Source organism: Vulpes vulpes, chromosome 4 (assembly GCF_048418805.1).
Source record: "Vulpes vulpes isolate BD-2025 chromosome 4, VulVul3, whole genome shotgun sequence".
NCBI classification, from domain to species: domain Eukaryota; kingdom Metazoa; phylum Chordata; class Mammalia; order Carnivora; family Canidae; genus Vulpes; species Vulpes vulpes.
The window spans coordinates 49,159,235-49,184,097 of NC_132783.1; the positions used below are offsets into that span (position 1 = coordinate 49,159,235).

The window sequence follows — 24,863 nt, forward strand, 5'->3', positions numbered from 1 at the left end:
GCATACACTGATAAATAGAAAGTACATCATTTTTAAACTTGAAAAGAAAAACATAACCCTGAGAATTGTTTCAAGCTTTAATTTCCACATTTTTTTGTGTGTTAAGGGGAAGTTTTCCAGCATAAGCATCTTGATTAGCAATAACACGCCAAATTGAAGATCAAAAATACCAGATCAAAGCACTTAAAGATCAGCCTGGGAGGGTCCCTGAAAGCTTCATCTTTGTCTTCAAACCTCTCAGACCTACTATAGAATTCCTACAATTTCTTTGTTTTTTGAGATGAGTTGACAATAAATTAAAAACAGGAAAAAAACAAGTATTATAAAATTCAGCATTGTTGGAGATGCTTATCTTATGAAAAGATAGCTTAAAAGTTGGAGGTAGTGGCATTTTTCCTCCTTATAACTTATCTATAAAATACAGCACAGTCACTGTGACTTTCTCAGTGATTATCAAAATACCATCTGCACAGAAGCAAAAGAAAGGAGGAAAATGGTTTTAATAAAATTAAAAGATTTTTTCTATGAAACATTTCATTTTTTTTCATTAATACCAGATGTTACAATTTAAAAATTAAGTCTATATTTTTTAAAAAGGAGAATGATAACTTTATTCTACTTAGTTTTCTCATTCTTCATATCCTTTGAATTCTCTGATTTCAAATATTTTTTATTATTTTCCCCTAAAACTTGTAAAACAAATTAGACACAAAAAATGCATATCTAATAAACACTGTATTTGCAGGTTTATTTAAAAATCATCTAAAAGAATAGAGTTGCATTTTATTTTATTTTTATTTTTTTAGAGTTGCATTTTAAAGTGTCATAAAAGAAAAGAAAAAATAAAAATCTGTAATTTTAAATGAAAATACTTATTTTATAAGACTATTTTATTACTACTTAAAGGCAAAAAGAAAAAAATTAAACAGTATAGCTTATTGATTCTTGTTTTTGAAAATCATAAATGTTGGGTTATTTTCTGACACCTTTGCATTACACAAAATTTGTTTTCACCCCTATCAACTAGTTTTGTAAAATATATAATGACATATCTGGAGGAGGTATTCTAAAGGAGAAATATATATATGTATATATAATACATAAAGGAGGAAAATATATATAATCATATATAACATGCACGTAATATGTTAATTTAAAATATGTATGCTAATTTTTTAAAGGTTTCATTTATTTATTCATGAGAGAGACAGAGAGAGAGGCAGAGATATAGGCAGAGGGAGAAGCAGGCTCCTCAAGGGGAACCCAATGTGGACTTGATCCCAAGACTCTGGGACCATGCCCTGGGCTGAAGGTAGATGCTCAACTCTGAGCCACCCAGGCATCCCCTGTATGTATGTTAGTTTTACAATAACATATCAGGAAGAGGTATTCTAAAGGACAAATATATATATACATATATATATATAATGGATATATAGAATTATAATGGATATACATAACATATATAACATGTATGTAATATGTTTATAAACTTATAACACTTCGTCATGATGGTGTTTGGTATGTGGAATCATCTACACCTTGGATATATACTTACATCTTTATTTATAATATTCTCAGTTGATAAGCTACCTAAATTAAATGATAGTCTCAGATAGTCAGAGTTGAAGTTTAAATTGCCCTGCACTCAAGTCTTGGAGTGAAACAAGTAAGCACAGCCAGCTTACAAGTTTGACCTCTGCAATTACTGTTCATTTTCTAAGCTTTCCTGGGTGTAAATGCATGTTAAATTGCCTTTTAGTGCCAGGAATGACTTTTATCTCAGCCAAATTACTCTCTTTTGGTTCATAAGTTAGATAAGTATTCTCTGTAATTTAGTAACACAAAAGTTATTCATTCCAACTTATAAGTGTCCATCCTGGACATTGCATGTAGCCAGCTTCATTATCTTACATTATTATAAAGAATGTGTTTGTGCTATTAGAGCAAGTTTTAATGCTTATCCTTTTTAATGAATTATTCAGGTCATCAAATATAATTTCCAACTTGCTTTACCCAATTCAAGTCAGCATTTGTAGAATGTCAATTGGGTCAATACTAGTTCAGAAGAAAAAATTAAAAAATCAATGAACATCAGAGTGAACATTTTAATTTTCACTCTTTAACCTAAACCATGTTCAATATTTGGAGGATTGAATATTAAAGACTTACTTAAAAATATTTAGTTTTCAGAAGTGTCTCTATCTATACAACTATCTGCAACAACTACCAGGGGACTTATACAACTATAATTGTTCTATTTCCTGGTATTGGCATAAGATTTGACCTTGTTTTTTCAATGGCTTAGAGATTAAATATATATATATATATGTATATTTCATCAATGGATGAAATGCACATCATTTTCAAAGGAAGGTTTTTCTGAGGGATAATGCTGAGTTTACAGATTCCCAGTGTGGCTGAAGCTCGTGTCTATTTAATCTTGTATTCCAGATGGCCTTTTGTGACCAAATGACTGTGAATTTAAAAATCAAGAAATTTTTTTAGTCAAAAAACTAAACTTGACAAGGAAAACTGAGAGTATAATGTTATTGATTTTTTTTTCTGAAAATAAGAAAAAGAGAAGCAAAAGAGCCCAGTGTCATTATGAATGTTAGCAGAATTTAAGATCTTTTTAGATAAAGGAGAAATATATATAAATTTCAAGCAAATAAAGTAATAAAGATCTCAATTATATTTCTTTACAGAAAGAATTTTCTGTAGAGAAGATCACTACTGATGATTTAAGAACAAGGGAATTATTTAATCCTACTCTCAAATAATGGAAGCCATTATTTGTAGTTTGGTTTGATACAGGGAAAAAAAATCTCTCTCTCTCCATATCTAGATATGGGTATAGATATAGATAGATAGATATTTACAGCTATCTCTCTATATTATATATCTATATCTATTTATCTACCTACGTATAGATACTATTTGTATGTTATATGTATATGTTATATAGTAAAAACAAAGGGCTAAAATAATTTATGTAAACTAACATTTATTGTTTCCAGAAAGATGAAAGGAAGTTGATTGAAAAGGAAGAAATACACTGTGAATGCAATTACTTTTTTTCCTCTTTCTACTCCCTTTTTACCAAGAGCCCTGGAGAAGATTACTTACAAAAGAATGGTTTTCTTCAGGAGCTGTCACCACAAATAAAGCTGGGAATAATACGTGCCTTTTTAGTTAATGTTGATATGTTGTCTGAAATGGATAACCATAATTACTTGATCTGGAGAATAAAAATCAGTGTGACTGGCTTTTGGAGTTAAGGTTTTTGAAAGGCTCATGATATATGCTGTAAGCAACACATATCTGCCTAAACAGACAAACATTCATGCACCTATGAAATATAATCATCAGTCAGATACAAATCTACAATTTTTTCAAACAATTCTTAAATCCTCAAGTATGCTGGAGGACTTGAAAACACAACAGATAAAGAATATTTTGATATTTAATGCCCCCTAAAACAATTGGTCTTTATCTAAATATTTGTCCTGCCACTCCCCTGCTTAAAACACTCCAGTGACTCTTCATTACTACAAAGTAGAAGCCAAAAATTTCAAAGCCTAATCTCATCTGAACTCATGGACCTCTCTGACTTCACCTACTAAGCTGTCCTTCTGGCTTTTTGGAGCAAGTCATTGTATTTGTGATTCCTTACAACTAACCACCCTTCTCCCAGATATCTCTACAGCACATTCCTTTCCATCCTCCAAGTCTTTGCTCCAATATCAAATGCTTAGAGCCTTACTTAAATGAACCTATTGAAAATTGCAACCCTTCCACATGTACTTTAAATTCCCTCTCTCTGAGCTAGTTTTTCTATAATATTTGAGTTCTGACATACTGTGTTATTTGTTTATTTATTTATTTAGCCTACTGTTTTTTATGTCTCCCTTCCCTAGAATATAAGCTCTATAAAAGCCTGACTGTTTTCTCAGAAAGGTATCTCCAGTTGCTTGTATAGTGCCTGTCACATTGTAGACATCCAATAATGTTGAATAAATGACTGATTTTTAATTTGAACCCCAAACACTTAGCTTTTTAAAAAACACTTAGCTTTAAAGTACATAAAACATGTTTTAATCTCAAAAGAAATGTTTCTGTGAATTATAAAATGTGCATAAAAGTCACTGAGTTGATTGAAGAAATGGTATCACAGAGGAATTCAGGCATATATAATAGAGCTTTCATATATTCATTAAGATACCTAATGAAAAGGTGCACTTGTCTAATTGGTCAGTTGTCTTAATGAAATAAGGCAACATGATTTCATATATGAATTCTGTTTATTTTCTCAGCAGAGAAATAAACCAGTCTGAGAAAATAACAAAGATGTTTTAGTATCTGTTAAGACAATGAATGCATGACAAACTTAACACTTCCTTTGTTCAGGATAGCATTAAATAAAGGAAGTTTATTCCCAATGTTAAATTTGTAGCCAGTGGTGTAGTTAATTAAGAGAAAATGTCAATAGAACTTAACATTGTCACAGGATAATGGTTCCTGCTGCTAGATATATGTCAAGAGAAAGATAAATAAGATGAAGTGATTTATTAAGCAGTGCCACACTCCAGGCAATGCATTTCTAGAGGATTATAGTACTCCTTGGGTGGTGATGTAAGGCAGAGGACTGAAAACTAAGTGGCCTTAACTCTTTGGATAGTATAACAATAGAATAGAAATGTGGTGCTTGCAGACAGTCCTGCTGATATAGCAAAATTACTTTATATTTAGAAAGAAAGAGAACATCATGATATTAGAAAGGAGCTATGGTAGAAGAGAACACTGTCAACAATTCTTCATAACTTTGCAGATAATTATTTGAAATCAGACCATTTCAAAATTTAAAAGCCAAAAATATTAGGATCACCTCTCCTTAAAATACAGACTTTTCAAAAATTCTATTTTAGGCAACAAATGAATATTTAATACAGCAAAAACTGTATTAAAATAATTTTTGGAAAACCATACAAAGATCTTTTATTCTTTTTCAATAACTTTAATAATATAATTTATTTTTAGATTGTTAATATTGATAATCAAATAGTATCAAACACAGTTTTCATTTAGAATCAACCTTGTGAATACTGGAATGGCATATTATTTGATTTAACTCACAAATTTAACTTACAATACTATAATGGGCTTTGATTTTCTCAGATGGTAGTCACAAATTTTATTGGTTATTTAGAAATTGTTTTCATCTTCAAATTGACCTTATATCTGGTGTTATAGATTCTAATGCCATGATAATATAAAGGGACCATATACTTAACTATATTATTTATAACTTTAATATCACCTATGTTAAATACTATACTATTTATAACTTGCCTGTGCATTATATTGTATTTCAAAAGTATCTATAAGCATACATGTAAGTTAATGTAACTATATTTCAGCAATTTTCTTAAGTTTAAAGGAATTGCATCAATGTATTTAAAACTTTAGCATAGTATTTAACATAGGTGATATTTATTTTTCATAGGCAAGATTGCTTTTAGTTTTATCACTATATTAAGCAATCAAATAGTAATTGACATTGCAAAAGAATTAAACCAGACCATTACCTTACACCATATATTAAAATTAATTCAAAATGGATTAAAGACTTGAATGTAAGATCTGAATCCATAAGACTCCTGGAAGAAAACATAGATGGGAAACTTCTTGACATTGCTCTTGGCAATGATTTTTTTGGATCTGACACCAAAAACAAAGGCAACAAAAGGAAAAATAAAACAAGTGGGACTGTATCAAACTGAAAAGCTTCTGCACAGCAAAGGAAACCAACACAATGAAAAGGCAATGTATTGAGTGGGAGAAAATAGCTGCAATTATATATCTGATAAGAGACTAATATCCAAACTATATATATAAAAAAAACCCTCATCCAACTCAATAGCAAAAAACCAATCTGATTAAATTTGGGCAAAGGATCTGAATAGACATTTTTCCAAAGAAGACACCTGAAAGGTGCTCAATATCACTAATCGTCAGGGAGATGTAAATTTAAATCATGAGGAGATATCACCTCACACCTATTAGAATAGCCATTATCAAAAAGGAAAAAATAACAAGTCCTGGCAAGGATGTGGAGAAAAGAGAACCCTTGTGCACTGTTGGTGGGAATGCAAACTGGAGCAGCCACTCTGGAAAACAGTATGGAGTTTCCTCAAAATATTAAAAACAGAACTACCATATGACCTAGCAGTCCCACTATTGGGTATATATGTAAAGGAAATGAAAACACTAACTTGGAATAATGTATATACTCCCGTGTTCATTGCAGCATTATTTATCATAGCTAAGAGATAAAACAACCCGAGTGTCCAATAAGACAGATGAATAGATGAAGAAATATGTCATACATGGAAAAATATGTTATATATGCATATATATTTTTTCATTCTTCTAAGGCTGAATAATATTCCATTGTATATCATGGAGGAAAATGAAATCTTGCCATTAGTGACAACATGGATAGAACTTGAGGGCATGTGCCAAATGAAGTAAGTCAGAGAGAGAAAGATAAATACCATATGGTCTCAGTCACATGTGGAATCTAAAAAGCAAAACTGAGCACACAGATACAGATGACAGACTGGTGGTTGCCAGAGGCAGTGTGGGCCAAATGGGTGAAAAGAAGCAAAAGGTGCAAATTCCAGTTATAAAATAAATAAGTCACAGGGATGTAATGTACAGCATAGTGACTATTGAATATAATGCTGCATCACTACTTTGAAAGCTGCTGAGAGTTCTCAGCATAATTCTCATCATAAAAAATTCTTTTTAACTATGTATGCATATTAAATAGATTTATTGTGGTGATCATTTCACAAAATATACAAATATCAAGTCATTATGTTATATATTTGAAACTAATGGAAATGTATGTCAATTATGCTTCAATAAAAAATTATTAAATATTCTAATTTTCAGTGCTGGCATTGTGAGTGTAATAAGCAAAAACCGAAGTTTCATCATCATCATCATTACTATTTCAATTCTGGAATGGATCCAAATGGTAATAAACTGCCATCAATGGCAGTTTATAACATTGATTATTTTAGGAAAATTAGCCTCCTTCTATATGATGTTCATACTCAATTTTGTGCTATGTTAGGTACAGATTTCAAGATATAATTCCACAAACAAAACACATATTTACACAGTTTTTATAGATTAGTTCTCCTAAATTATTCAATCGTTTTAAGGACTTAATATGTAAACTGGAAGCGTCCTGAATCAAAACTTCCAATTCCATTCAATTTCATTTCATTATTTGTTGCATCTTGGGCCCTTTTATGGTACAGTTTATCACAATACATGTGATAATGATGTACATACGTAGGAAAAATGCTTTTAGTTTTTCATATCTGGCTGAATGACAAAGTTATTATGAATTTGTTAGTGTATGACTTTTACTATTAGCATTTCCATTAGCTAGACTAGTTTTTCTAATATATTTCCTTATGCCTGATTATAATATGCTTCTTTAAAATAATGCTTATTTTCTGTGAGGTAATTTTGAGTATATAAAGCATTACACAATGTGGTTGATTCTATCTCTTGCTGAGGCCTCAACAAAAATGTTGAGGTAATTAGAATTATAATGTTGAGTGCCTATTTTATGTCATGCACACAGTTTTAGGTGTTTATATCCATGAGAGATTAATTTTTCAAACACCTGATGAAGTAGGCAATTATTATTCAGGGAATTGAGGCACCTAGAGTTTAAGCGACTTGTCCAATGTCAGATAGCTAGTAAATGATAGATGTAGGATTTAACACTGAGCTGTATTTCTATCTCAAGAAAACAAAGATAGAAAAATAATTCTTTTCATAGATATTGCTATGACAGAATCATACAATCTTAGAGCCGAAAAATTTTTTTATGTAATCTAGCACTTTATTTTATAGATCAAAAAGCAAAGATAAAGTGGGTTGATTGGACGATTCATTTCTTCCATTGTCACTAGGTGAAAAATTGGATCCTAGTCTGTGTTCCTTATTTTGATAGGTCATGATTTTATATGTATTTGACCTAATTGCAATGTACCAAATAGCAGCATATCTGTAAACTCCAAGCCCATCATGATTTGAGCTTTCCTTAACCTGAGAGTTATGATTCTGTATGGAGCTATGTGTTTACCAGTTTATTTCTCTGTACATTGAAAGCTCCATGAAGACAGACACCATGCTGTCTTCCTCACTCTTGTGACTAGATAAATAATTCTTACTTAATAACTAAACAGATGTTTTCTGGAGAATAAAGAATTTGAGATAGTAAAGGCAGAAGAAATCCTTTTAGTACATGCTAAAGGAGAGCTTAAACAATGGATATAAACATTAACTGCTAGAAAACAAGTGAAGCAGACAGGACAAACTGCATAGCTGTCCCAACTGGATTGCTAATTTAGAGTCTAAGAGACAGAGTTGTAAATATAAAGAGACTATAAATTTTGGTCACAGCCACAAATCAAAGAACAATTTTATGCGTCCACGGAAATATGGGTCATGCTTGGTCTTTTGTTAAATCTTAAAAAAATGAACAATTGTCATCAAGAAATGTAGCTTACAAATAAGGGACACTATTATATATGATAAGATATGTAATGTGAATTTATACTTTATATTACACATTGTAGTTTTGCTGCCTTAAAATTGTGAAACATTAAAGTAAGGGCTATGCCACATTCAAGAGTATTTAACAAAAGTATCACAGGACTTTATTACTCATCAATTTTGTAAACCAGACATTATAGTTGGATTATAAGTATGCATCTTAGAACTAGGTTAAATGCTAGTCTTAATTTTCAAAGTATGCTGATACTGTTTTTGAAAGCGGGGATCAGTTTCCCACAGTTTTTGAAATATAACCATCACTATTAAACCTCTAAATACAGGGATCCCTGGGTGGTGCAGCAGTTTGGTGCCTGCCTTGGGCCCAGGGCGTGATCCTGGAGACCCGGGATCGAATCCCACGTTGGGCTCCCGGTACATGGAGTCTGCTTCTCCCTCTGCCTGTGTCTCTGCCTCTCTCTCTGTGTGTGACTATCATAAATAAATAAAAATCTAAAAAAAAAAAAACCTCTAAATACATATTTATAGATGAAGGGGAAATGGATTCAGGTCAAACAAAAATGGAATTTCAAAATTTATATTCTAAACTGATGGTCTCTAGTGCCATCTATAGGGTATTTTTTTGTTGTTTTTTGTTTGTTTGTTTGTTTTACCACCTATAGTCTTCTGATCCCCATAGTTTAACTTTGATCAATCCCAAATTATCTTTAGAATAAATTTATCTTTGGTGATGTCTGACCCAATCCTTATTACTTAAGCTGAGGGGTTTTGTAACATGGTACTGCAAATACTGAGTACTACTATGATATCAATGCTATTATTTCCAAGGACCTATGATACCTCCTTTTTGATAAATTTAGATTTTAAAAACCTTTTTTTTTTTCTTAAAGCACTTGAGGAAGGAGGGAAACCAACTCAGAATATCTTAAAATCACTTTTTAGTTTTTTTTTTTTATGGCTTGCAGAAAACCACTCCTTTGTTTCATTAAATAATAAAATAATGCTTTTAATTATATTATACTTTTTTTTTCAAAGATTTTATTTATTTATTCATGAAAGACACAGAGAGAGACGTAAAGACATAGACAAATGGAGAAGGGGAACCTGATGCGAAACTTGATCCCAGGAACCTGGAACCCTTAACCACTGAGCCACGCAGGTGTCCCTATAGTATACATTCTTAAGCAGTCTGCAGAAGTCTAGAAAATGTTTTAAACAGTTCTTGTTTGATAAGCATTATATAAGTAGAAATCTGATTTTTGCCTCAAAACTTTGATTACTTTCAATTCTGCAAAAGCCAGTTTAGCATGAGAAAGGATTGTCTGGCTCAAATCATGAGGAGCTGGTAGTAGAATAAATGAAATTCAGGGGCATATTACATACATATAATTCATGGAATAATTGCTTAGGAGCTCAGTACAGTTCATTGGAAATATAAACCATTGGATTCCAATCTTGGGATCACTGCATTGTTTTCTATCATACAAATTACTCATTTCCCACACCCATAAGGATAGACTGAGAATAGCAGCTGAGAACGTGAAAGTTCAACTTTTTTTTTTTCTTTAGTGGTGAATTCTGGTGATAAAACGGAAGGAAATGAGCACCTTGTCATGTTTTAAATCAGCATGGGGAAATTCTCAAGTGGATATGACAGCTCTCAGAGTATTTGGCGCTCTCTTAGTTAAGGACTGCCAATCATAATTAGCAACAACAGAGATGTTTTTTTGAACCTAAATAAAAATTACATAGAGCTTTTTTGAGTTAATATCTGTAAGAACAGAAAGTAGAAAGAAATTTGTCTCTATAGTCCAGTTAGCCTGTCACTGGGAATTACTTTCATTTTCCCCATGTACATTAGGGTCAGTAAACAACAAAGCTAGCCAATATCATTCTTGTTATATTCAAATTGAATGTGAAATATCAGATAACGTTACAAAGGAATGGCTTTAGCTACTACACTACAAGGTTTGAATCCTTTGGGGTTTTGCAACCAGCACATTGATAAGTTTTGTATATTTTATATCTATACCATTAAAATGGATGTCTTTTTGAATTATTTTTCTATGCAAGGTATAAAGAGATGCTCTCTCATCAACAATCTCTTTAGTTGCCTAATTCGATAGAATGATTCTTCTTTTTGTGAAAATGAGAAAGTTGTAATTCTCTGTAACACTACAATCCATCTGGCAGTGGAAAGAGCTCTTAATTTTCTTCCAAAAATTGTCCTGGGATCTCAAAGACTGTGGGTTGCCTCTCCTGTTAACTCTTGCACATCAGCCATCAAGTTATCTTCTACTATTCCTAAAGGCCCCCTTTCTATTAATCACTGGCATCTGTGGAGCTGTTTGATATTTAAGAAAGCTATCAAAGGAATTTTCCTTCTTTATTCTTTCCAATAATGCTGTCTGCTCTTCTCATCGGAAATGGTTTTTATGGTCCCATTTGGCTATGGCCCATTTAGATGGTTCCAAGCAAGACTGCAAGAACTGTGTCTTTCTTATTTATGACCATACTCTGAACATCTAGGTTGGGCATGATATACAGCATACCCAAGACACAGTAACGAAATCAGTTAATGTGGTTATTCCTTGTTTTCCTTTTGTTCTTCCCGTTCCTGGCATATAGTTGGTGCTCTCTTAATTAAGGACTTAATAAATGCTTGCTGGTAAATAAACATGTCATAACTTCAAATGTTTTCTGTGACTATATATATTTATACTTCCTACAATCAGACAAAAGCATCTGAAGCAAACTCTGAAATTTTCCTTTGCAAGTAAACAGCAAAAAAAAAAAAAAAATTGTATACAAGCACATATGTGAAAAAGTCATAGAGGCTTCCCACCCCCCAGGCCCAGATGATATTAAGAGTCACTGCCCATAAAGCTAACATAAGGGATATTCAAAAATCAAACCCTAGTTGTTTAAGTATGTTGATTGCAGAGAGATGCATGTAGACATGGAAATAAAGGAGGATATAAAATGACAACAAAACTTGCATTAAATTGGTCTCTCATTCATGCATTTAACTATCTAATTCACAAGCTTTAATGTTTCAGCCAAACAGATGTACTAGGTTTATCTCTATAATGGGCCATACTGCTTTTGCACAGTTGGATTCCCTGAGCTATTTTTCCAGAATGCTTTGAAGTTACAGACTTTTAAAAATCAGAATTAGTAAACAACTGACACATGTTTAACATTTTTCTTTTACCTATCCCTAAACTCTTTTTTTCAGAAATTTATCTGATAATACATGAAATGCTTTTTATCCCTATTCAATCTGGTCTAGTGGCTCAATAAAGACTGTAATTCTGAATAACAGCTGTACTTCTTAAAAAGACTATATTTTTATTGAAGATTATTACTACCTTTAACTCCATGCCTGTGCACAGACTCTGTCATTGACTAATTCTTTTTTTCATAGGGTTTAGGAGCTTTTTCTAAATTTATTTTTTAATCCAAATGTAAAGATGCTTTCTGTACCTTTTAACAAATTCACCTTTTCATTGTTAGGAAGTGGAAGAATGGCAGCATTTCAAAGATGAAGTAGTTAATCATATGCAATTCAGCATTATCCATCACTAGGAATTTGTATAAATGTACAATCAACCAACAGGCTGTACAATTCATTTAAAGACCTAGTTGGGATGAAAAAGTGCTTATCATATTTATAACTTTTGATATCTGTGTCATGTTTACACAACTAGAAAAGCATGCTAACCATATGGATAATTTTACTTATATTTTTCTCTTGGATACGCCCCCAAACTTTCTAAAATTTGGCTACCTATAGGCAGAGTTCAGAAAGCATGTCAAATCCTCAAAAATAAAATTTCAACAGATTGGAGATCTTATTTATAAGTTCCTCATCTTAGCTTCCTAGTAAAATACACTAGTAGAGACATTCTGAGTCACTTCCTGTTAGGTTTAATGGGTTTAGATCATTGGGGAACAAATTATAATCTAATAAGCACAATATTGCAGTTAACACTATGCTTTGTTTAGTTAACTATTTAGCATGTATTTATTCATTTAGTTGATCATTTTTCATTTATCGAACACTTAATACGTACAAGACACTGAACTGTAGGCAAAGGGACTATAAAGATAAGCCACTTTTATGCTCAAAGGACTCAGAAACAAATGAAAAAATGTCAATTACATAATAGTTTATGTGCTATGATAAATATATCTTCAGAAGCATAGAAGATGGTCCCTAATCCCAGCAAATATTTCCTAAAAGAAGCGAGATCACAGCCAGAATTAGAGGATGCATAGCAATTTGCCATATGAAACCAAAGAGTACAAATAAAGATTAAGCAGCTTAGTAATAAAGGCACTTCAGGAATTGAAAGGAGCAGACGTATGTAGCAGAGAGTCATGATGCAGTCTTATGTCCAAGGGACAAAAGCCATTTGGAATAACTGAACAATTAAATGTGAGGCATGAGTGGTAAGAAATGAGAATTGAGCCCTGGACAGGAGCCCGATAGTGGAATATTGTTCATGTTCTAAATAACTCAGACTTTTAAACTGTGGGCATTGAGGAGCCATGAAAATATTTAAAGAATGGGAATTATGTAGTTAGCTCTCCTTGATAGAAATAACTTGGATATATCTGCAAGTATGTGGAGCATATGTTTGCAGGGGACGAAATTGAAAAAAGAAAGATTTGTTAACAAGATTCTGTAGTTCAGATGAGAAATGAAGTAGGTTTAATCTAGGTAGCAGTGTAGGCTCATCAGTCTAGGTGGGACAAGATTTCAACTACTAGAAATATTTAGAAGGTAAAATTCATAGAACTTGGTTATGGGATATAAAGGATAGAAGAAAGAGAAATCCAAACTGTTTTCAAAGTTTCTAACCTGTATATCTGAGTGGCTGGTAATGCATCAGCTGGAATAGAGAATATGAGAAGCTACAAAGTTTTAAAATGTAAAATGAATCAGCATTGGAATTCATGGTGCTTTTCCTATATCCAGAGAGTGGTCTAGTGGGCAGCTGGATATACAAAACTAAAATTAAAGAATAGGTGATACAGATTTGGGGGATCAACTGCATATTAGTGGTTATTAAAACCATGTGCAGAAAATTGGGCAGATTGGGAAGAAGTAAGATGAAAACAGAGGTTAATTATATCTAACTATACCAACTTTTATTTTTAGTCAGTACTCATATCTATCAACATCTCCTAGCTATTTCTCCTCATATATTGACAGTTTTGGCACATGGCTCATTTTTTCTCTCCTGTCTGAACTGACCATCATTGCAAATAGTTTAATCAGTCCTCTGTGCTCACAGTTCCTTGATCAGCTTTGTTTTTTTATTTATTTTTATTTATTTTTATTTACTTTTATTATTTTTTTTTAATATTTTTTTTTCCTTGATCAGCTTTGAAGTCCTTTACCAAATCTTAACTTCAGGAATTGATAAATACAAACTTCAAACTCCCTCACACTGATGTTTCCACTTTTGTTTTTTGGCTTCCTCAAAAACTTTATCTCCCACTACTACTCTATTACTTTCCAATCTTACTCTTACTGAATTATTATTGGTCTTTCTATTTTTTTTTATTGTTTCATGTACCTGAAGAGCTACCATTTTAACCATTATCTTGCCAATAATCTAAAATAATTTGCCTTGTTATCCTTTTTCCATGTGCCTAACTACCCACAGCTAAGTCTGATTTGTTCTTATTTTTTATTTGATAAATAATTATGTGACCCTTATATAAGTTATTTTATACAAGAACTTCATAATCTTTAGCCATTTTAATTCTTTTAACAAAGTCATGAGATGGTCAAAACCAGGATTTTCCCTGCAAGAAAAACTCACACCATCATACAAATTTGTGATCCCCAATCTAGGCAATAACATTTCTATGTTTATTTTTTTAATATTTAATTTATTTATTTGAGAGAGAGAGAGAGAGAGAGAGAATGAACAAGCAGGGGGGGCAGCAGAAGGAGAGGGAGAAGCAGGCTCCCTGCTAAGCAGGGAGCCTGAGATGGGGCTTGATCCCAGGACCCCAGGTTCACAACCTGAGCTGAGGGCAGATACTCAACCGACTGAGCCATCTAGGGGCCCCATCATTTTTATGTTTCATTGACTCTTTTTTTCTCTTTTTTTGGAATGCTCTCTATGGAAAAATTATCTACCATCCTGTGAGAAGGGCCAAGCCATCCCATGAAGAGAGAACATAGAAGAAAACGGAAACTACCAGCATCAGCCACCAGACATGTAAGTGAAATACACAAGCCCTCAGATGAGTTCATCTTCAGACCTTGAGTTGTCTAGTTGAGTACTCAGACATCACTGAGTAAAGACAAGCCATCCTCCCTATGTCCTGTCTCAACTTCTGACCCATAAATTTGGTTGGTTTGGAGGAACTGGTTATCCAAATATGGTCACTGGAATACTACCAATAACAAGTTTATTTTTTAATCCAATAAATATCTTTCAAGTCTTAATTTTACTTGATTTTTTGAAATGTCAACATGGTCAACCAAACCCTCCATCTTTAAATATTGTCTTTACTTGGTATGTATACCACTGCATGGAATACATGGTACTTGAGTCTTTCTCATTACTCCTTGTCAGTTACCGCTGAAAACTCCTCTAATCCATTCCTTTTCTAAGGGCTGTGTCCTCGGCCCTCTCTGGGCCAGTGGTCTCAAATAAGAGTATGCATCTGAGAACAACTACTCAAATTTAATGGCAAATCTAATAGCAAGTGTGAATTAAAAAAAAAATTGAGATTTGCAAACATTAAGGCAAACATGTCGTGTATCTCTACTGTGATACGTATTTCTCCTCTTCAATACATGTGACAGGTTTGTAAGAAACTATCGATCCACTAAGTATTCTATTATTTCATTCTGTACAATGGCAATAGTCTCAAATAAGGAATTCAATAAGTATTACTCTATTCTAAAATGATGAGAGTCAAAGAATTAACTAGACATTTTAAAGAGTAGGGCAGATTAAATATTGAATAACAAAACAAAGACATTCTTTAGAATATCATGATATTGTAAATTAAATCATTGGTAAAGATTAAATATTAAGATGAAAGATAAGACAAAGTTTCTTATCAGAATCTTAAATTAATCAAAGTTTTTTCATTATCATTAAATATTTTTAATACATTAAATAATGTCTCTGAGCCAAGAACCAGTCTCAGCATGTCTTACATATGTAAATAATTAAACAGTATGTGCTCTGGTAGTAAATTGTTTCATCTTAGTAAGACTATTTCTCAGTATGACAGAGAAAGGGTAAAAAAAATTAGGTGATGGGGAGGAGGGGAAATCTGATCTTGACTTTCTTGTGAACCTCACCTCTGACATTCATTTTTGGCTTTGTTGATGAAATTGAACCTACATCAAAAGATAATGAACCATTTTTGTGGGAAACCTGCTGTGTTTGAGATCCTCTAGGAAAGAGTAGGAAATGTTCTTTTCTGAGCATTGCTGTGAAGACCCTTTAGAATGCTTATTGATGTCAGATACAGAACATTCTTAACTGATTCATGGCTTTTGAAACATATTCCTTTTTCATAATAAAATGTATTTATTCTCCTTACCTTGCTGTACAAAGGATCCATACACAAACCACATGGAGTTGTAGAGAGTAGTAGAAGTCATTGATCCCATTTGTAATCGTGGGGGATTAAGCCAATTCAGGAGGTAGACCAGAAGACCCACCAGAAGAACAGTGCCAGCTATGCAAGCCCATAGAGAGAGATCAAATGGTGCAAGACAGGCAAACATATCCACTGTCTTTTCAGCCCTTCGAAGTAGTACTCCCACTGAGTAGTCCATATAGCGTGTTGTAAAGTCCACCACATTCTCACGATCTGGAGTGATAGTTAAAGCAGAAATCCCTATGTCGGCTCTCTGAGAAATTGAAAGAGAAAATATTAAATTAACAATGTGAAAAACAATTTGATTTGTGATGTTTCAGCTTGCCTTAAGGAAAAGAAAATAGATGCCTGAGGCAAGATCTTTAGTCTTTTTATATAAACCAAAAAACACTGCACAGACTTCTTAGAGGGAAACTCTGTGTGAATTTTGCATTTCTTACTACAAACCTTGCTCTACAAGAGTCAGATAAATTACCTTGTTCATATTATCAGTGCATGTGAAATCAGTGAAGAATATTTCAGACACAGATAACACCTGAAGGAAATTGTCTGTTTTCCTTAGGTCATTTTATCAAAGCCATATTTAACACAGTAGCAAAGGTAAAACTTATTCTAAAGAATTCTTTCTCTTCCCAAGATATTTAATTATGTTCTTAACGTGTAAATTATCAGGCCGGTAATTAAAATAAAAAACAAAAAACAAGACACCTCAACCTAGCATTTTACCTTTGGTTTAGATTTCTCTGCATCAGAATTTATATTATTAAGCTCTAAATACATTGCAGTTCGTTAGAACTTTCATATAGCACTAAGTTATAATGTCATTTGCCAAAAGTCTCAACTATGATTTTATTGTATAAACCTCAGAAATGTTTTAATGAAAAATTAAAGCTTAAGGAGACATAATTTTTCTTGGAATAACAACCCTTCTTTTCAATGTGTATCAGTGATAGCACTCTAAACTACAGTACATTCTATTTTACTTATTTGAACCTCACAGCAAAATTGCTATGTACTATTGCGATCACAGAACAAATGAATTACATTTAAATTCTACGATATGAGAACACACATTTAAATATCTAAAAGATATATTTTGTTTGAAATAATGATCCATGGCTATGACTAAGGCTGTGGGAAGCTCCTTCCAGACAAATACTATATTAAATTGAACTATATTTAATTGAACATTTTTGTTATTATTTTGTTATAATACATATTTATTATGTATTATTATGTATTATTTTGTTATAATGCATATTTATTATGTATTATTATTGTTTTATGAAGGAGTGAGTATGGAAACTGGTTTTATTGCTTTTGGAGACCAACACAAGCAAGCAAGCAAGCAAGCAAACAAACAAACAAAAACAAAAACAATATGAAAAGTAACATACCTAATGGAATGCTAAACCAGTTCAAATAAATCTAGTCTCTGAAGTAATAATGGCTTCAAAACTATTCTAAGCTAAATTTAAACCTCTTGTGTGTGTGTTTTTTTAAGATTTTATTTATTTATTCATGAAAGACACACACAGAGAGAGAGAGAGAGAGAGAGAGAGGCAGAGGGAGAAGTTGGCTCCCTACAAGGAACCCAATGTGGGACTCGATCCCAGATCCTGGGATCATTCCCTGGGCCAAAGGCAGATGCTCAATTGCTGAGCCACCCAGGCGTCCCTCTCTTGTGTTTGTGTGTGTGTGTGTGTGTGTGTGTGTGTTTGTGTGTATGCATATACATTTACACATATATATCAATCCATATATATTTGCTGTTGGCCCAGTACTAAGTAGTTAAATATATTTCTTATTTAATCCTTCTAATACATCATGAATTATGTGTTTTCCCCTCCATTTCATAGATAGAGAAAGCACAACGAATTAAGTAACTCATTTAATGCTCATAGTTAATAAATATAAAAGCCAATATTAAAGCTCAGTTTTCTTACTCCAAACCTGTCCTCATAACCACTTACCTATTGCATAAAATTCTTCATTTTCCAAATAACTCATATGGTAGGTGGTTAAAATAACTAGGACAATTTTTACCTTAAAAGAGTCTAAAATTTTGTGGGTTTTTTATTGTGCTATTTATATTGCAACAAGGCCATGTTAGTAATAAACACTGAGTTTATTCTTATAGAGAGGTATTAAATTTAATAACACTACATGAAAATGAACTTTTTTAGAAAAATAATTATTATTGTTTTCCAGCTCACGTATTTATTTTCTATAGCTAGATATTAGGAAGCAGGTCTTTTCAGACTGAAAATCTAACCTGGATCCTTACTTCTTCAGTTCTATCTATTCTGAGCTTCAGTTTATTCATTTGTGAAATGAAGGTACCTAAGTTTAGTGTGATTATTGTGAGTTGACACATTTATCTTAATACTAATGGTGAATAAATATCTCTCCAAGATTCAATTAGGCTTTCAGAAGTCGCTTTTAATTTTTCAGGACATTACAGTACTATGGATTGGTACTTTAGTAATTAATTGACGGACTAGTAACCTAAAGCATTTTATGACTAAATTAAAATCAGAAAATTTCACCTAAGGCAGAACTTAATGACAAGTTGACTGAATATTTGTAAATATTCATCAATATTTTGTTGATAAATAATTGTTTAACAAGTAAATGATTATGAATTGGAATAGTCACACAGTGATTCTACTAATAGATACTTTTAAGTATCATGAAGCGAATTTCTATAATGCAAAATAGATATCTAAGGAATACTGTACACTTTCGAAAAAGGAAACTGATTTTATTGTATGTGCTAAAATATTTATTAAACATAATAATTGCCTGTCTTTTTTTTTATGGAGAACTTCCTAAATTCTGGTCCACTTTTAATACTTGGCTAGAAATTCCCAGTCTCCCTCTGGAGGACATCTCAGAATCATTTAATGGCCTTTCAAACTGCACAAATACATTTACATTCGGACACAACATAAAAACATATGCGCATATTTTCCTATTTCTGAGATTTCCTATTTCTGAGGAAGTACTTCATCTTCTCCTTCAGAATCAATAATATAGCAGATCATTGTGCTTGATATGAATATGTGATAATCCTTACTTGTATGAGAGAAATTTTACTGGAGCAGAAAAAAAATACCAAGAACCACTGATTCAGAAAGCCCAAAAACTTCTTGAATCTTTCAAAACTACCAAAAATTATTAGAAATAAATGATAATTTGTATCTTCCCTTCCTCATTCACTGCCTTCCTTCCTTTCTTTCCTTTTTCTCTTTATTCTTTTCTCCTTCTCTCTCTCCATTTCTTCCTTTCTTCCTCATCATTTGTTTATCTGTTTATGTATGCATACATGTCAATTCATTTGTACAGTTTCTATTTTTCAAATCTTTACCTCATTAAACCTTTAATCTTCTCAGTACACCCCCACCCCAACTCTTGGAAGATGACCTTTACTGATATTTTGTGGAGAACATAGATATCAGTTTAAAATTCAGGCTTATTTCTATCTCTCAATCTATACCCCATTCTATTTAACCGTTATCTCTCAACCCATATCCCTATTCTATTTAACCTCTATTTACATTAGAGGAGCTGTCTTCCTTCCAAAAACCAACTCTCCATCCATCAGTAAACTTATTAATCAATCCCCCCTTTCAATTATTTAAACTCCTGTTTTTTATTATGTATTAAACATCATCCTAACAATTGTAAATTTTCTATGAACGGATTCTGTAATTGCTTTGCATTAAAATAAAAACAAAAACAGAAAAGCCTGTCCTCCCCTCCATAACTTCTGAATCCCAGTTATACTTTCTCTCCCCCTTTTTCACAATTTTCTCTAAAGATTTGTCTCTATTTCCAAACTTCCTAGTGAGTCTGGGAAGATTCTTTCATACCCATATTGTTAAGTACTCTATTACTCAATGAACACAGCACTTCTTTATTTTTGCATTGCTGAGTGAAATGGACACAACTTAGTGCTCATCTGTTTAGGTTTCTTGACCTTTGACAGTGACTACTCTCTCCATCATAAGCATTCTTTTCCTTGGATTTCATGACATGATAACTTTTTCAGTTCTTTTTTCAAGCTTATGTTAGCAATCCTCTGGACTTGGGCCTTACAGACTTTTCTCATTTGAGATCTGCTGCCTAGGCAATCCTTTTATATCCATTACTTCCACTGTCCCCATTTATATATCAGATTTACAAATTTATTTTTCTAGGTATATCTGAGTTCTACAGTCTAGACTGATTTATGTAACTACATTTCTATTAGATGCCTCAAAAATACCTCAAATTTAATATGGCCAAGGCCATATTCATGGTGTTCAACTCTAACCGGTCCTCTTCCCATGTTTCCTGTTTCAATGAGTATCTTTTCACATAAGTCTTAAAGCTTGGTGGTCTCACTATCTTTTCCAATCTTATGCCTCCTATCCTGTCTGTCACTGTTGATTCTACCTCCTAGGAGTCCTAATAACCACTCACTTCTCTATTATTTCCAGCTCTCACCATTGCTTTTATGGGCTCATTATCAGTTTACCTGAAATCTAGCATTTTCTTCTCTTAATCTCCCCATTACAGACAAAGTAATCTTTTTATAGAGAAAATCTAATCCTGTCCCTTGTCATAGTTTAAAGGTTTTCAATAGATTTGTGTTGCTCTTAGGAAAAAGATTAAACTCTTTAACACAGTCCATACATATTTAGATAGACTCTCTTTAATCTACCTCAACATTTACATGTGGAACTATTTTCCTTTCCAGCACTTCTTACTGATACATGGTCTTTGTACATGCTATTCCCACTAAATGGACTGGGTTTCCTGAAAATTCTTCAAGTAAACTCTTGTTCATATTCATAAATCAGCTCAATTATCACTTCCTCAGGGTAGCTATCCATGGCCCCCTTTGATTAGAAAAATAACTCTTATATATATATACTATCAGAGGCCTACATTCCTCACTTCTCTAGTAGTTGTGACAGTTGTTATTTTACAAATAATTATGTGATTCGTTGGTTAATGTCTGACTTTTCTACTAGACTACAGGCTCCATGAAACTAAAGACTGTGATTTTTTTTTTTTAATTTGACATATTCCTGGTATCTACCACATTTGTCTGGCATAGATTCCTGATCAATAAAAACTTGCTTCATATATGAATGAATAAAGATGGAACATTTACTGGATACTCATTATTCAATTCTTATAAAGTCTCTTCTATTCTTCAGCATTCCTGACAGAGACAGGCTTTTACAGAATAAAAAGAAAATGGTAATATTAAAATTTATTAAATATTTTAGCACTGATAAAAAATTTATATCTTAATGAATGATTACTTCAATGATTAAAATAAGGTTCTTGGTTTATTAATTTGTTTATATTTATGTTATTTGCCATTTGCTAAGGTAATCAAGAGTCTACTACAGTAGGTTCAATATTTTATGCAATATTAATATATGTCAAATGCTTAATGAAGAAGTGATTATTTGAATTTTGAAGAATTAGTACTAAACCTGGAATATAAATAATTTTTTAAAAACTGTTCTAATTATACACTCAACATTTTCCTCAAAAGGAGATTTTTAAAAACCTACATTCTTTCAACTTGTGAAAAGGAGATGAGTGGATACTATAAGGGAACATGGCTAATAAGCCATACAATAACTGAATCTTACTTAGAAGCATAAACTTAGGCTAAAAAATTTTTGTTCTAAATGGTCATATCTCACAAATAATCATCTAATTTATGCTTGAATGTAATTCCAAGGATATTATATTAGTAATACTAATAGTCACATTTATTTAATGCTTACTATATACTTAGTGCCATGTTATATGTTCCACATACATTATTTTACTTAATATTATTCCAAGTCAAATTGCATTCTTTCAAGATGAAAAATTTACATTTGAAATATTTTAATTAGTATAAAGCTTTGAGCATATATGAACAGATACAAGTTCATATAAATCTAATTATAATTTAAATCTGAATCATAAATCTAGATAGGTCTACCTAACCTTTCAAATACTTGAAGAATACTATTTTATACCACAATTGGAAATACTATTTTAATGCTAAAAATAATTTGCTTATAACAATCGCTCTTCTCAAGATATGATTTCCATTTCCCTCAAAATACTGGTTATTCTTGCAAACAGTCTAATTCATCAATGTTTCCTCAACTGATATGAATAATACAGTTTTTGAAAATGAAATTGAAGCTTGAACCATTTTTACTAGGTCAATTACAACATTGCCTTATACTAAATTTAAGGTTTATACATTTAAAACATATTTTTGAAACTCTCCCCCCAAAATATATTTTTAAATGAGACACTATCAATCCAGAAGTTCTTATAAGTCCTATGCAATTGATTTGAAATAAAATGTTAGATTTTATATTTATCTCTCATCAGTTTCGTTCTTTGGTTCTTTGATTTTTTTTACATCTATCTGAAATATTTTGAATTGTTAACAATCAATCATTATATCTATGTCTTCTGTTAGCCTTGATTCATTTGGAAGTTTGAGAGGAAGGCTTTTAATTCTTCATCTGCATTACTAGTAAAATATTGATGAAAAGCATTGCAACTTGCCTATAAAGTTCTCCCCATTTTTTTTTTTAGATTAAAAAAAATTTAAGATTTTATTTATTTATTCAAGAGACACAGAGAGAAGGGCAGAGGCAGAGACAAGGAAGAAGGAGAAGCAGGCTCATTGGGGAGCGATGTGGGACTCAATCCTGGGACTCCGGGATCACACCCTATCAACCACTGAGCCACCCAGGCATCCCATAAAGATTCAATTTATTATTTGACAGAGAGAGAGAGCAAGCACAAGCAGGGGGAAATGGAAAATCAGACTCCCCACTGAGTAGGGAGGCCAATGTGGTGCTCAGTCTCAGGGCCTTGGGATCATGAACTAAGCTAAAGGCAGAGTCTTAAATGACTGAGCCAGGCCAGGTACCCCAAGTTCTCCCCATTTTGATGGGAGCTCATAAGTTAACACTTCAGACATTATTTTTTTAAATCACCCATAAGTATCCTCTATTATAGTGTCATCCAACCAGGCTACTCTATATGTTTTTTAAGTACTTTGTAAAAGACATTGAACTCAAAATACATGTGTAACCAACTCATGCTATCATAAAAGAAAATGATCTGCTTATTTGTTTTATCACCTATAACACATCAGATTAATAATCCATCCTATAATTTTATCAGAGAATAAAATCAAAGTCACTGTTCATTTAGAATGATTTTTTTTTCTAATTTTGAATGTACTAATAGCCAACTGATAACATTCCCCTTTTTCATGTTTTGTACATAATATCCATAGTAGTGTCTGGTAGGAAGTGGTGGGAGTTGGAAGTTTTGGGAGCCAGACCCTGAGAAAGATCAAGGGTCAGGGCAGAACCAGGTGATGGTGAAGCAGACCATACAGATTTTCATAAGGATGAAGCCCGTTGTCTGAAGCAGCAACAAGGGGACCATTTTTTTTTTGCATGATTTCTTCACAATTTAAGTGAGAAGTTTCAATAGAAAATCTGCTTAGGAAAATTATTTTTGGGAGATTTAGATTTATTCCATAGATGAAGATGAAAACTTCTATTACAGTTTGATGTCAGAGAGCCAATTCAGAAGCACAATTATAAAGCTACTGGTGGGGCAGCCCAGGTGGCTCAACAGTTTAGAACTGACTTCAGCTCAGGGCATGGTCCTGGAGACCCGGGATCGAGTCCCACATCAGGCTCCCTGCATGGAGCCTGCATGGAGCCTGCTTCTCCCTCTGCCTTTGTCTCTGTCTCTCTCCCTGTGTCTCTCATGAATAAATTAAAAATAAATAAATAAATAAATAAATAAATAAATAAATAAATAAATCTACTGGTGGCTTTGGAAAAAACAAAGGATTCAAGAGACCTCATGACTGCAGAATTTAGATCTAATCAGGCCGAAATAAAAAAAAAAAATATTGAATGAGATGCAATCCAAACTGGAGGTCCTAATGATGAGGGTTAATGAGTTGGAAGAAAGAGTGATCAACATAGAAGACAAGTTGATAGCAAAGAAGGAAGCTGAGGAAAAAACAAAAAACAAACAAAAACAATTAAAAGACCATAAGGGAAATAACTGATAGCCTCAGAAGGAAAAATCTACATATAATTGGGATTCCAGAGAGCACCGAGAGGGCCAGAGGGCCAGAAAGGATACTTGAAGGAATCACAGCTGAGAACTTCCCTAATCTGGGGAGGGAAACAGGCATTCAGGTCCAGGAGATAGAGCAGTTCCCCCTCCACAAATCAATAAAAACCGTTCACACTTCGACATTTAATAATGAATCTTGCAAATTCCAAATAAAGAGAAAAATCTGTAAAGGAGCGAGAGACAAGAGATTCTTAGTTTATATGAGGAGAACTATTAGATTAATAGCAGACCTCTCCACAGAGACCTGGCAGGCCAGAAAGGGCTGGCAGGATATATTCAGGGTCCTAAATGAGAAGAACATGCAACCAAGAATACTTTATCCAGCAAGGCTGTCATTCAGAATAGAAGGAGAGATAAAGAGCTTCCAAGATAAGCAGAAACTGAAAGAATATGTGACCACCAAACCAGCTCTGCAAGAAATA

At 32.7% G+C, this 24,863-nt stretch overlaps 1 protein-coding gene across 3 annotated transcripts in view; it reads right to left on the reverse strand.

Annotated features, from left to right (window-relative positions):
- Positions 1 to 24,863, reverse strand: part of GRID2 (glutamate ionotropic receptor delta type subunit 2) — a 1,472,825-nt gene that overhangs the window by 282,027 nt on the left and 1,165,935 nt on the right. For all 3 annotated transcript variants that reach the window (XM_026015616.2, XM_072755651.1, XM_026015615.2), the window contains exon 11: positions 16,192 to 16,504. In XM_026015616.2, coding sequence (XP_025871401.1) covers positions 16,192 to 16,504 — 313 coding nt within the window. The remainder of the gene's footprint in view (positions 1 to 16,191; positions 16,505 to 24,863) is intronic.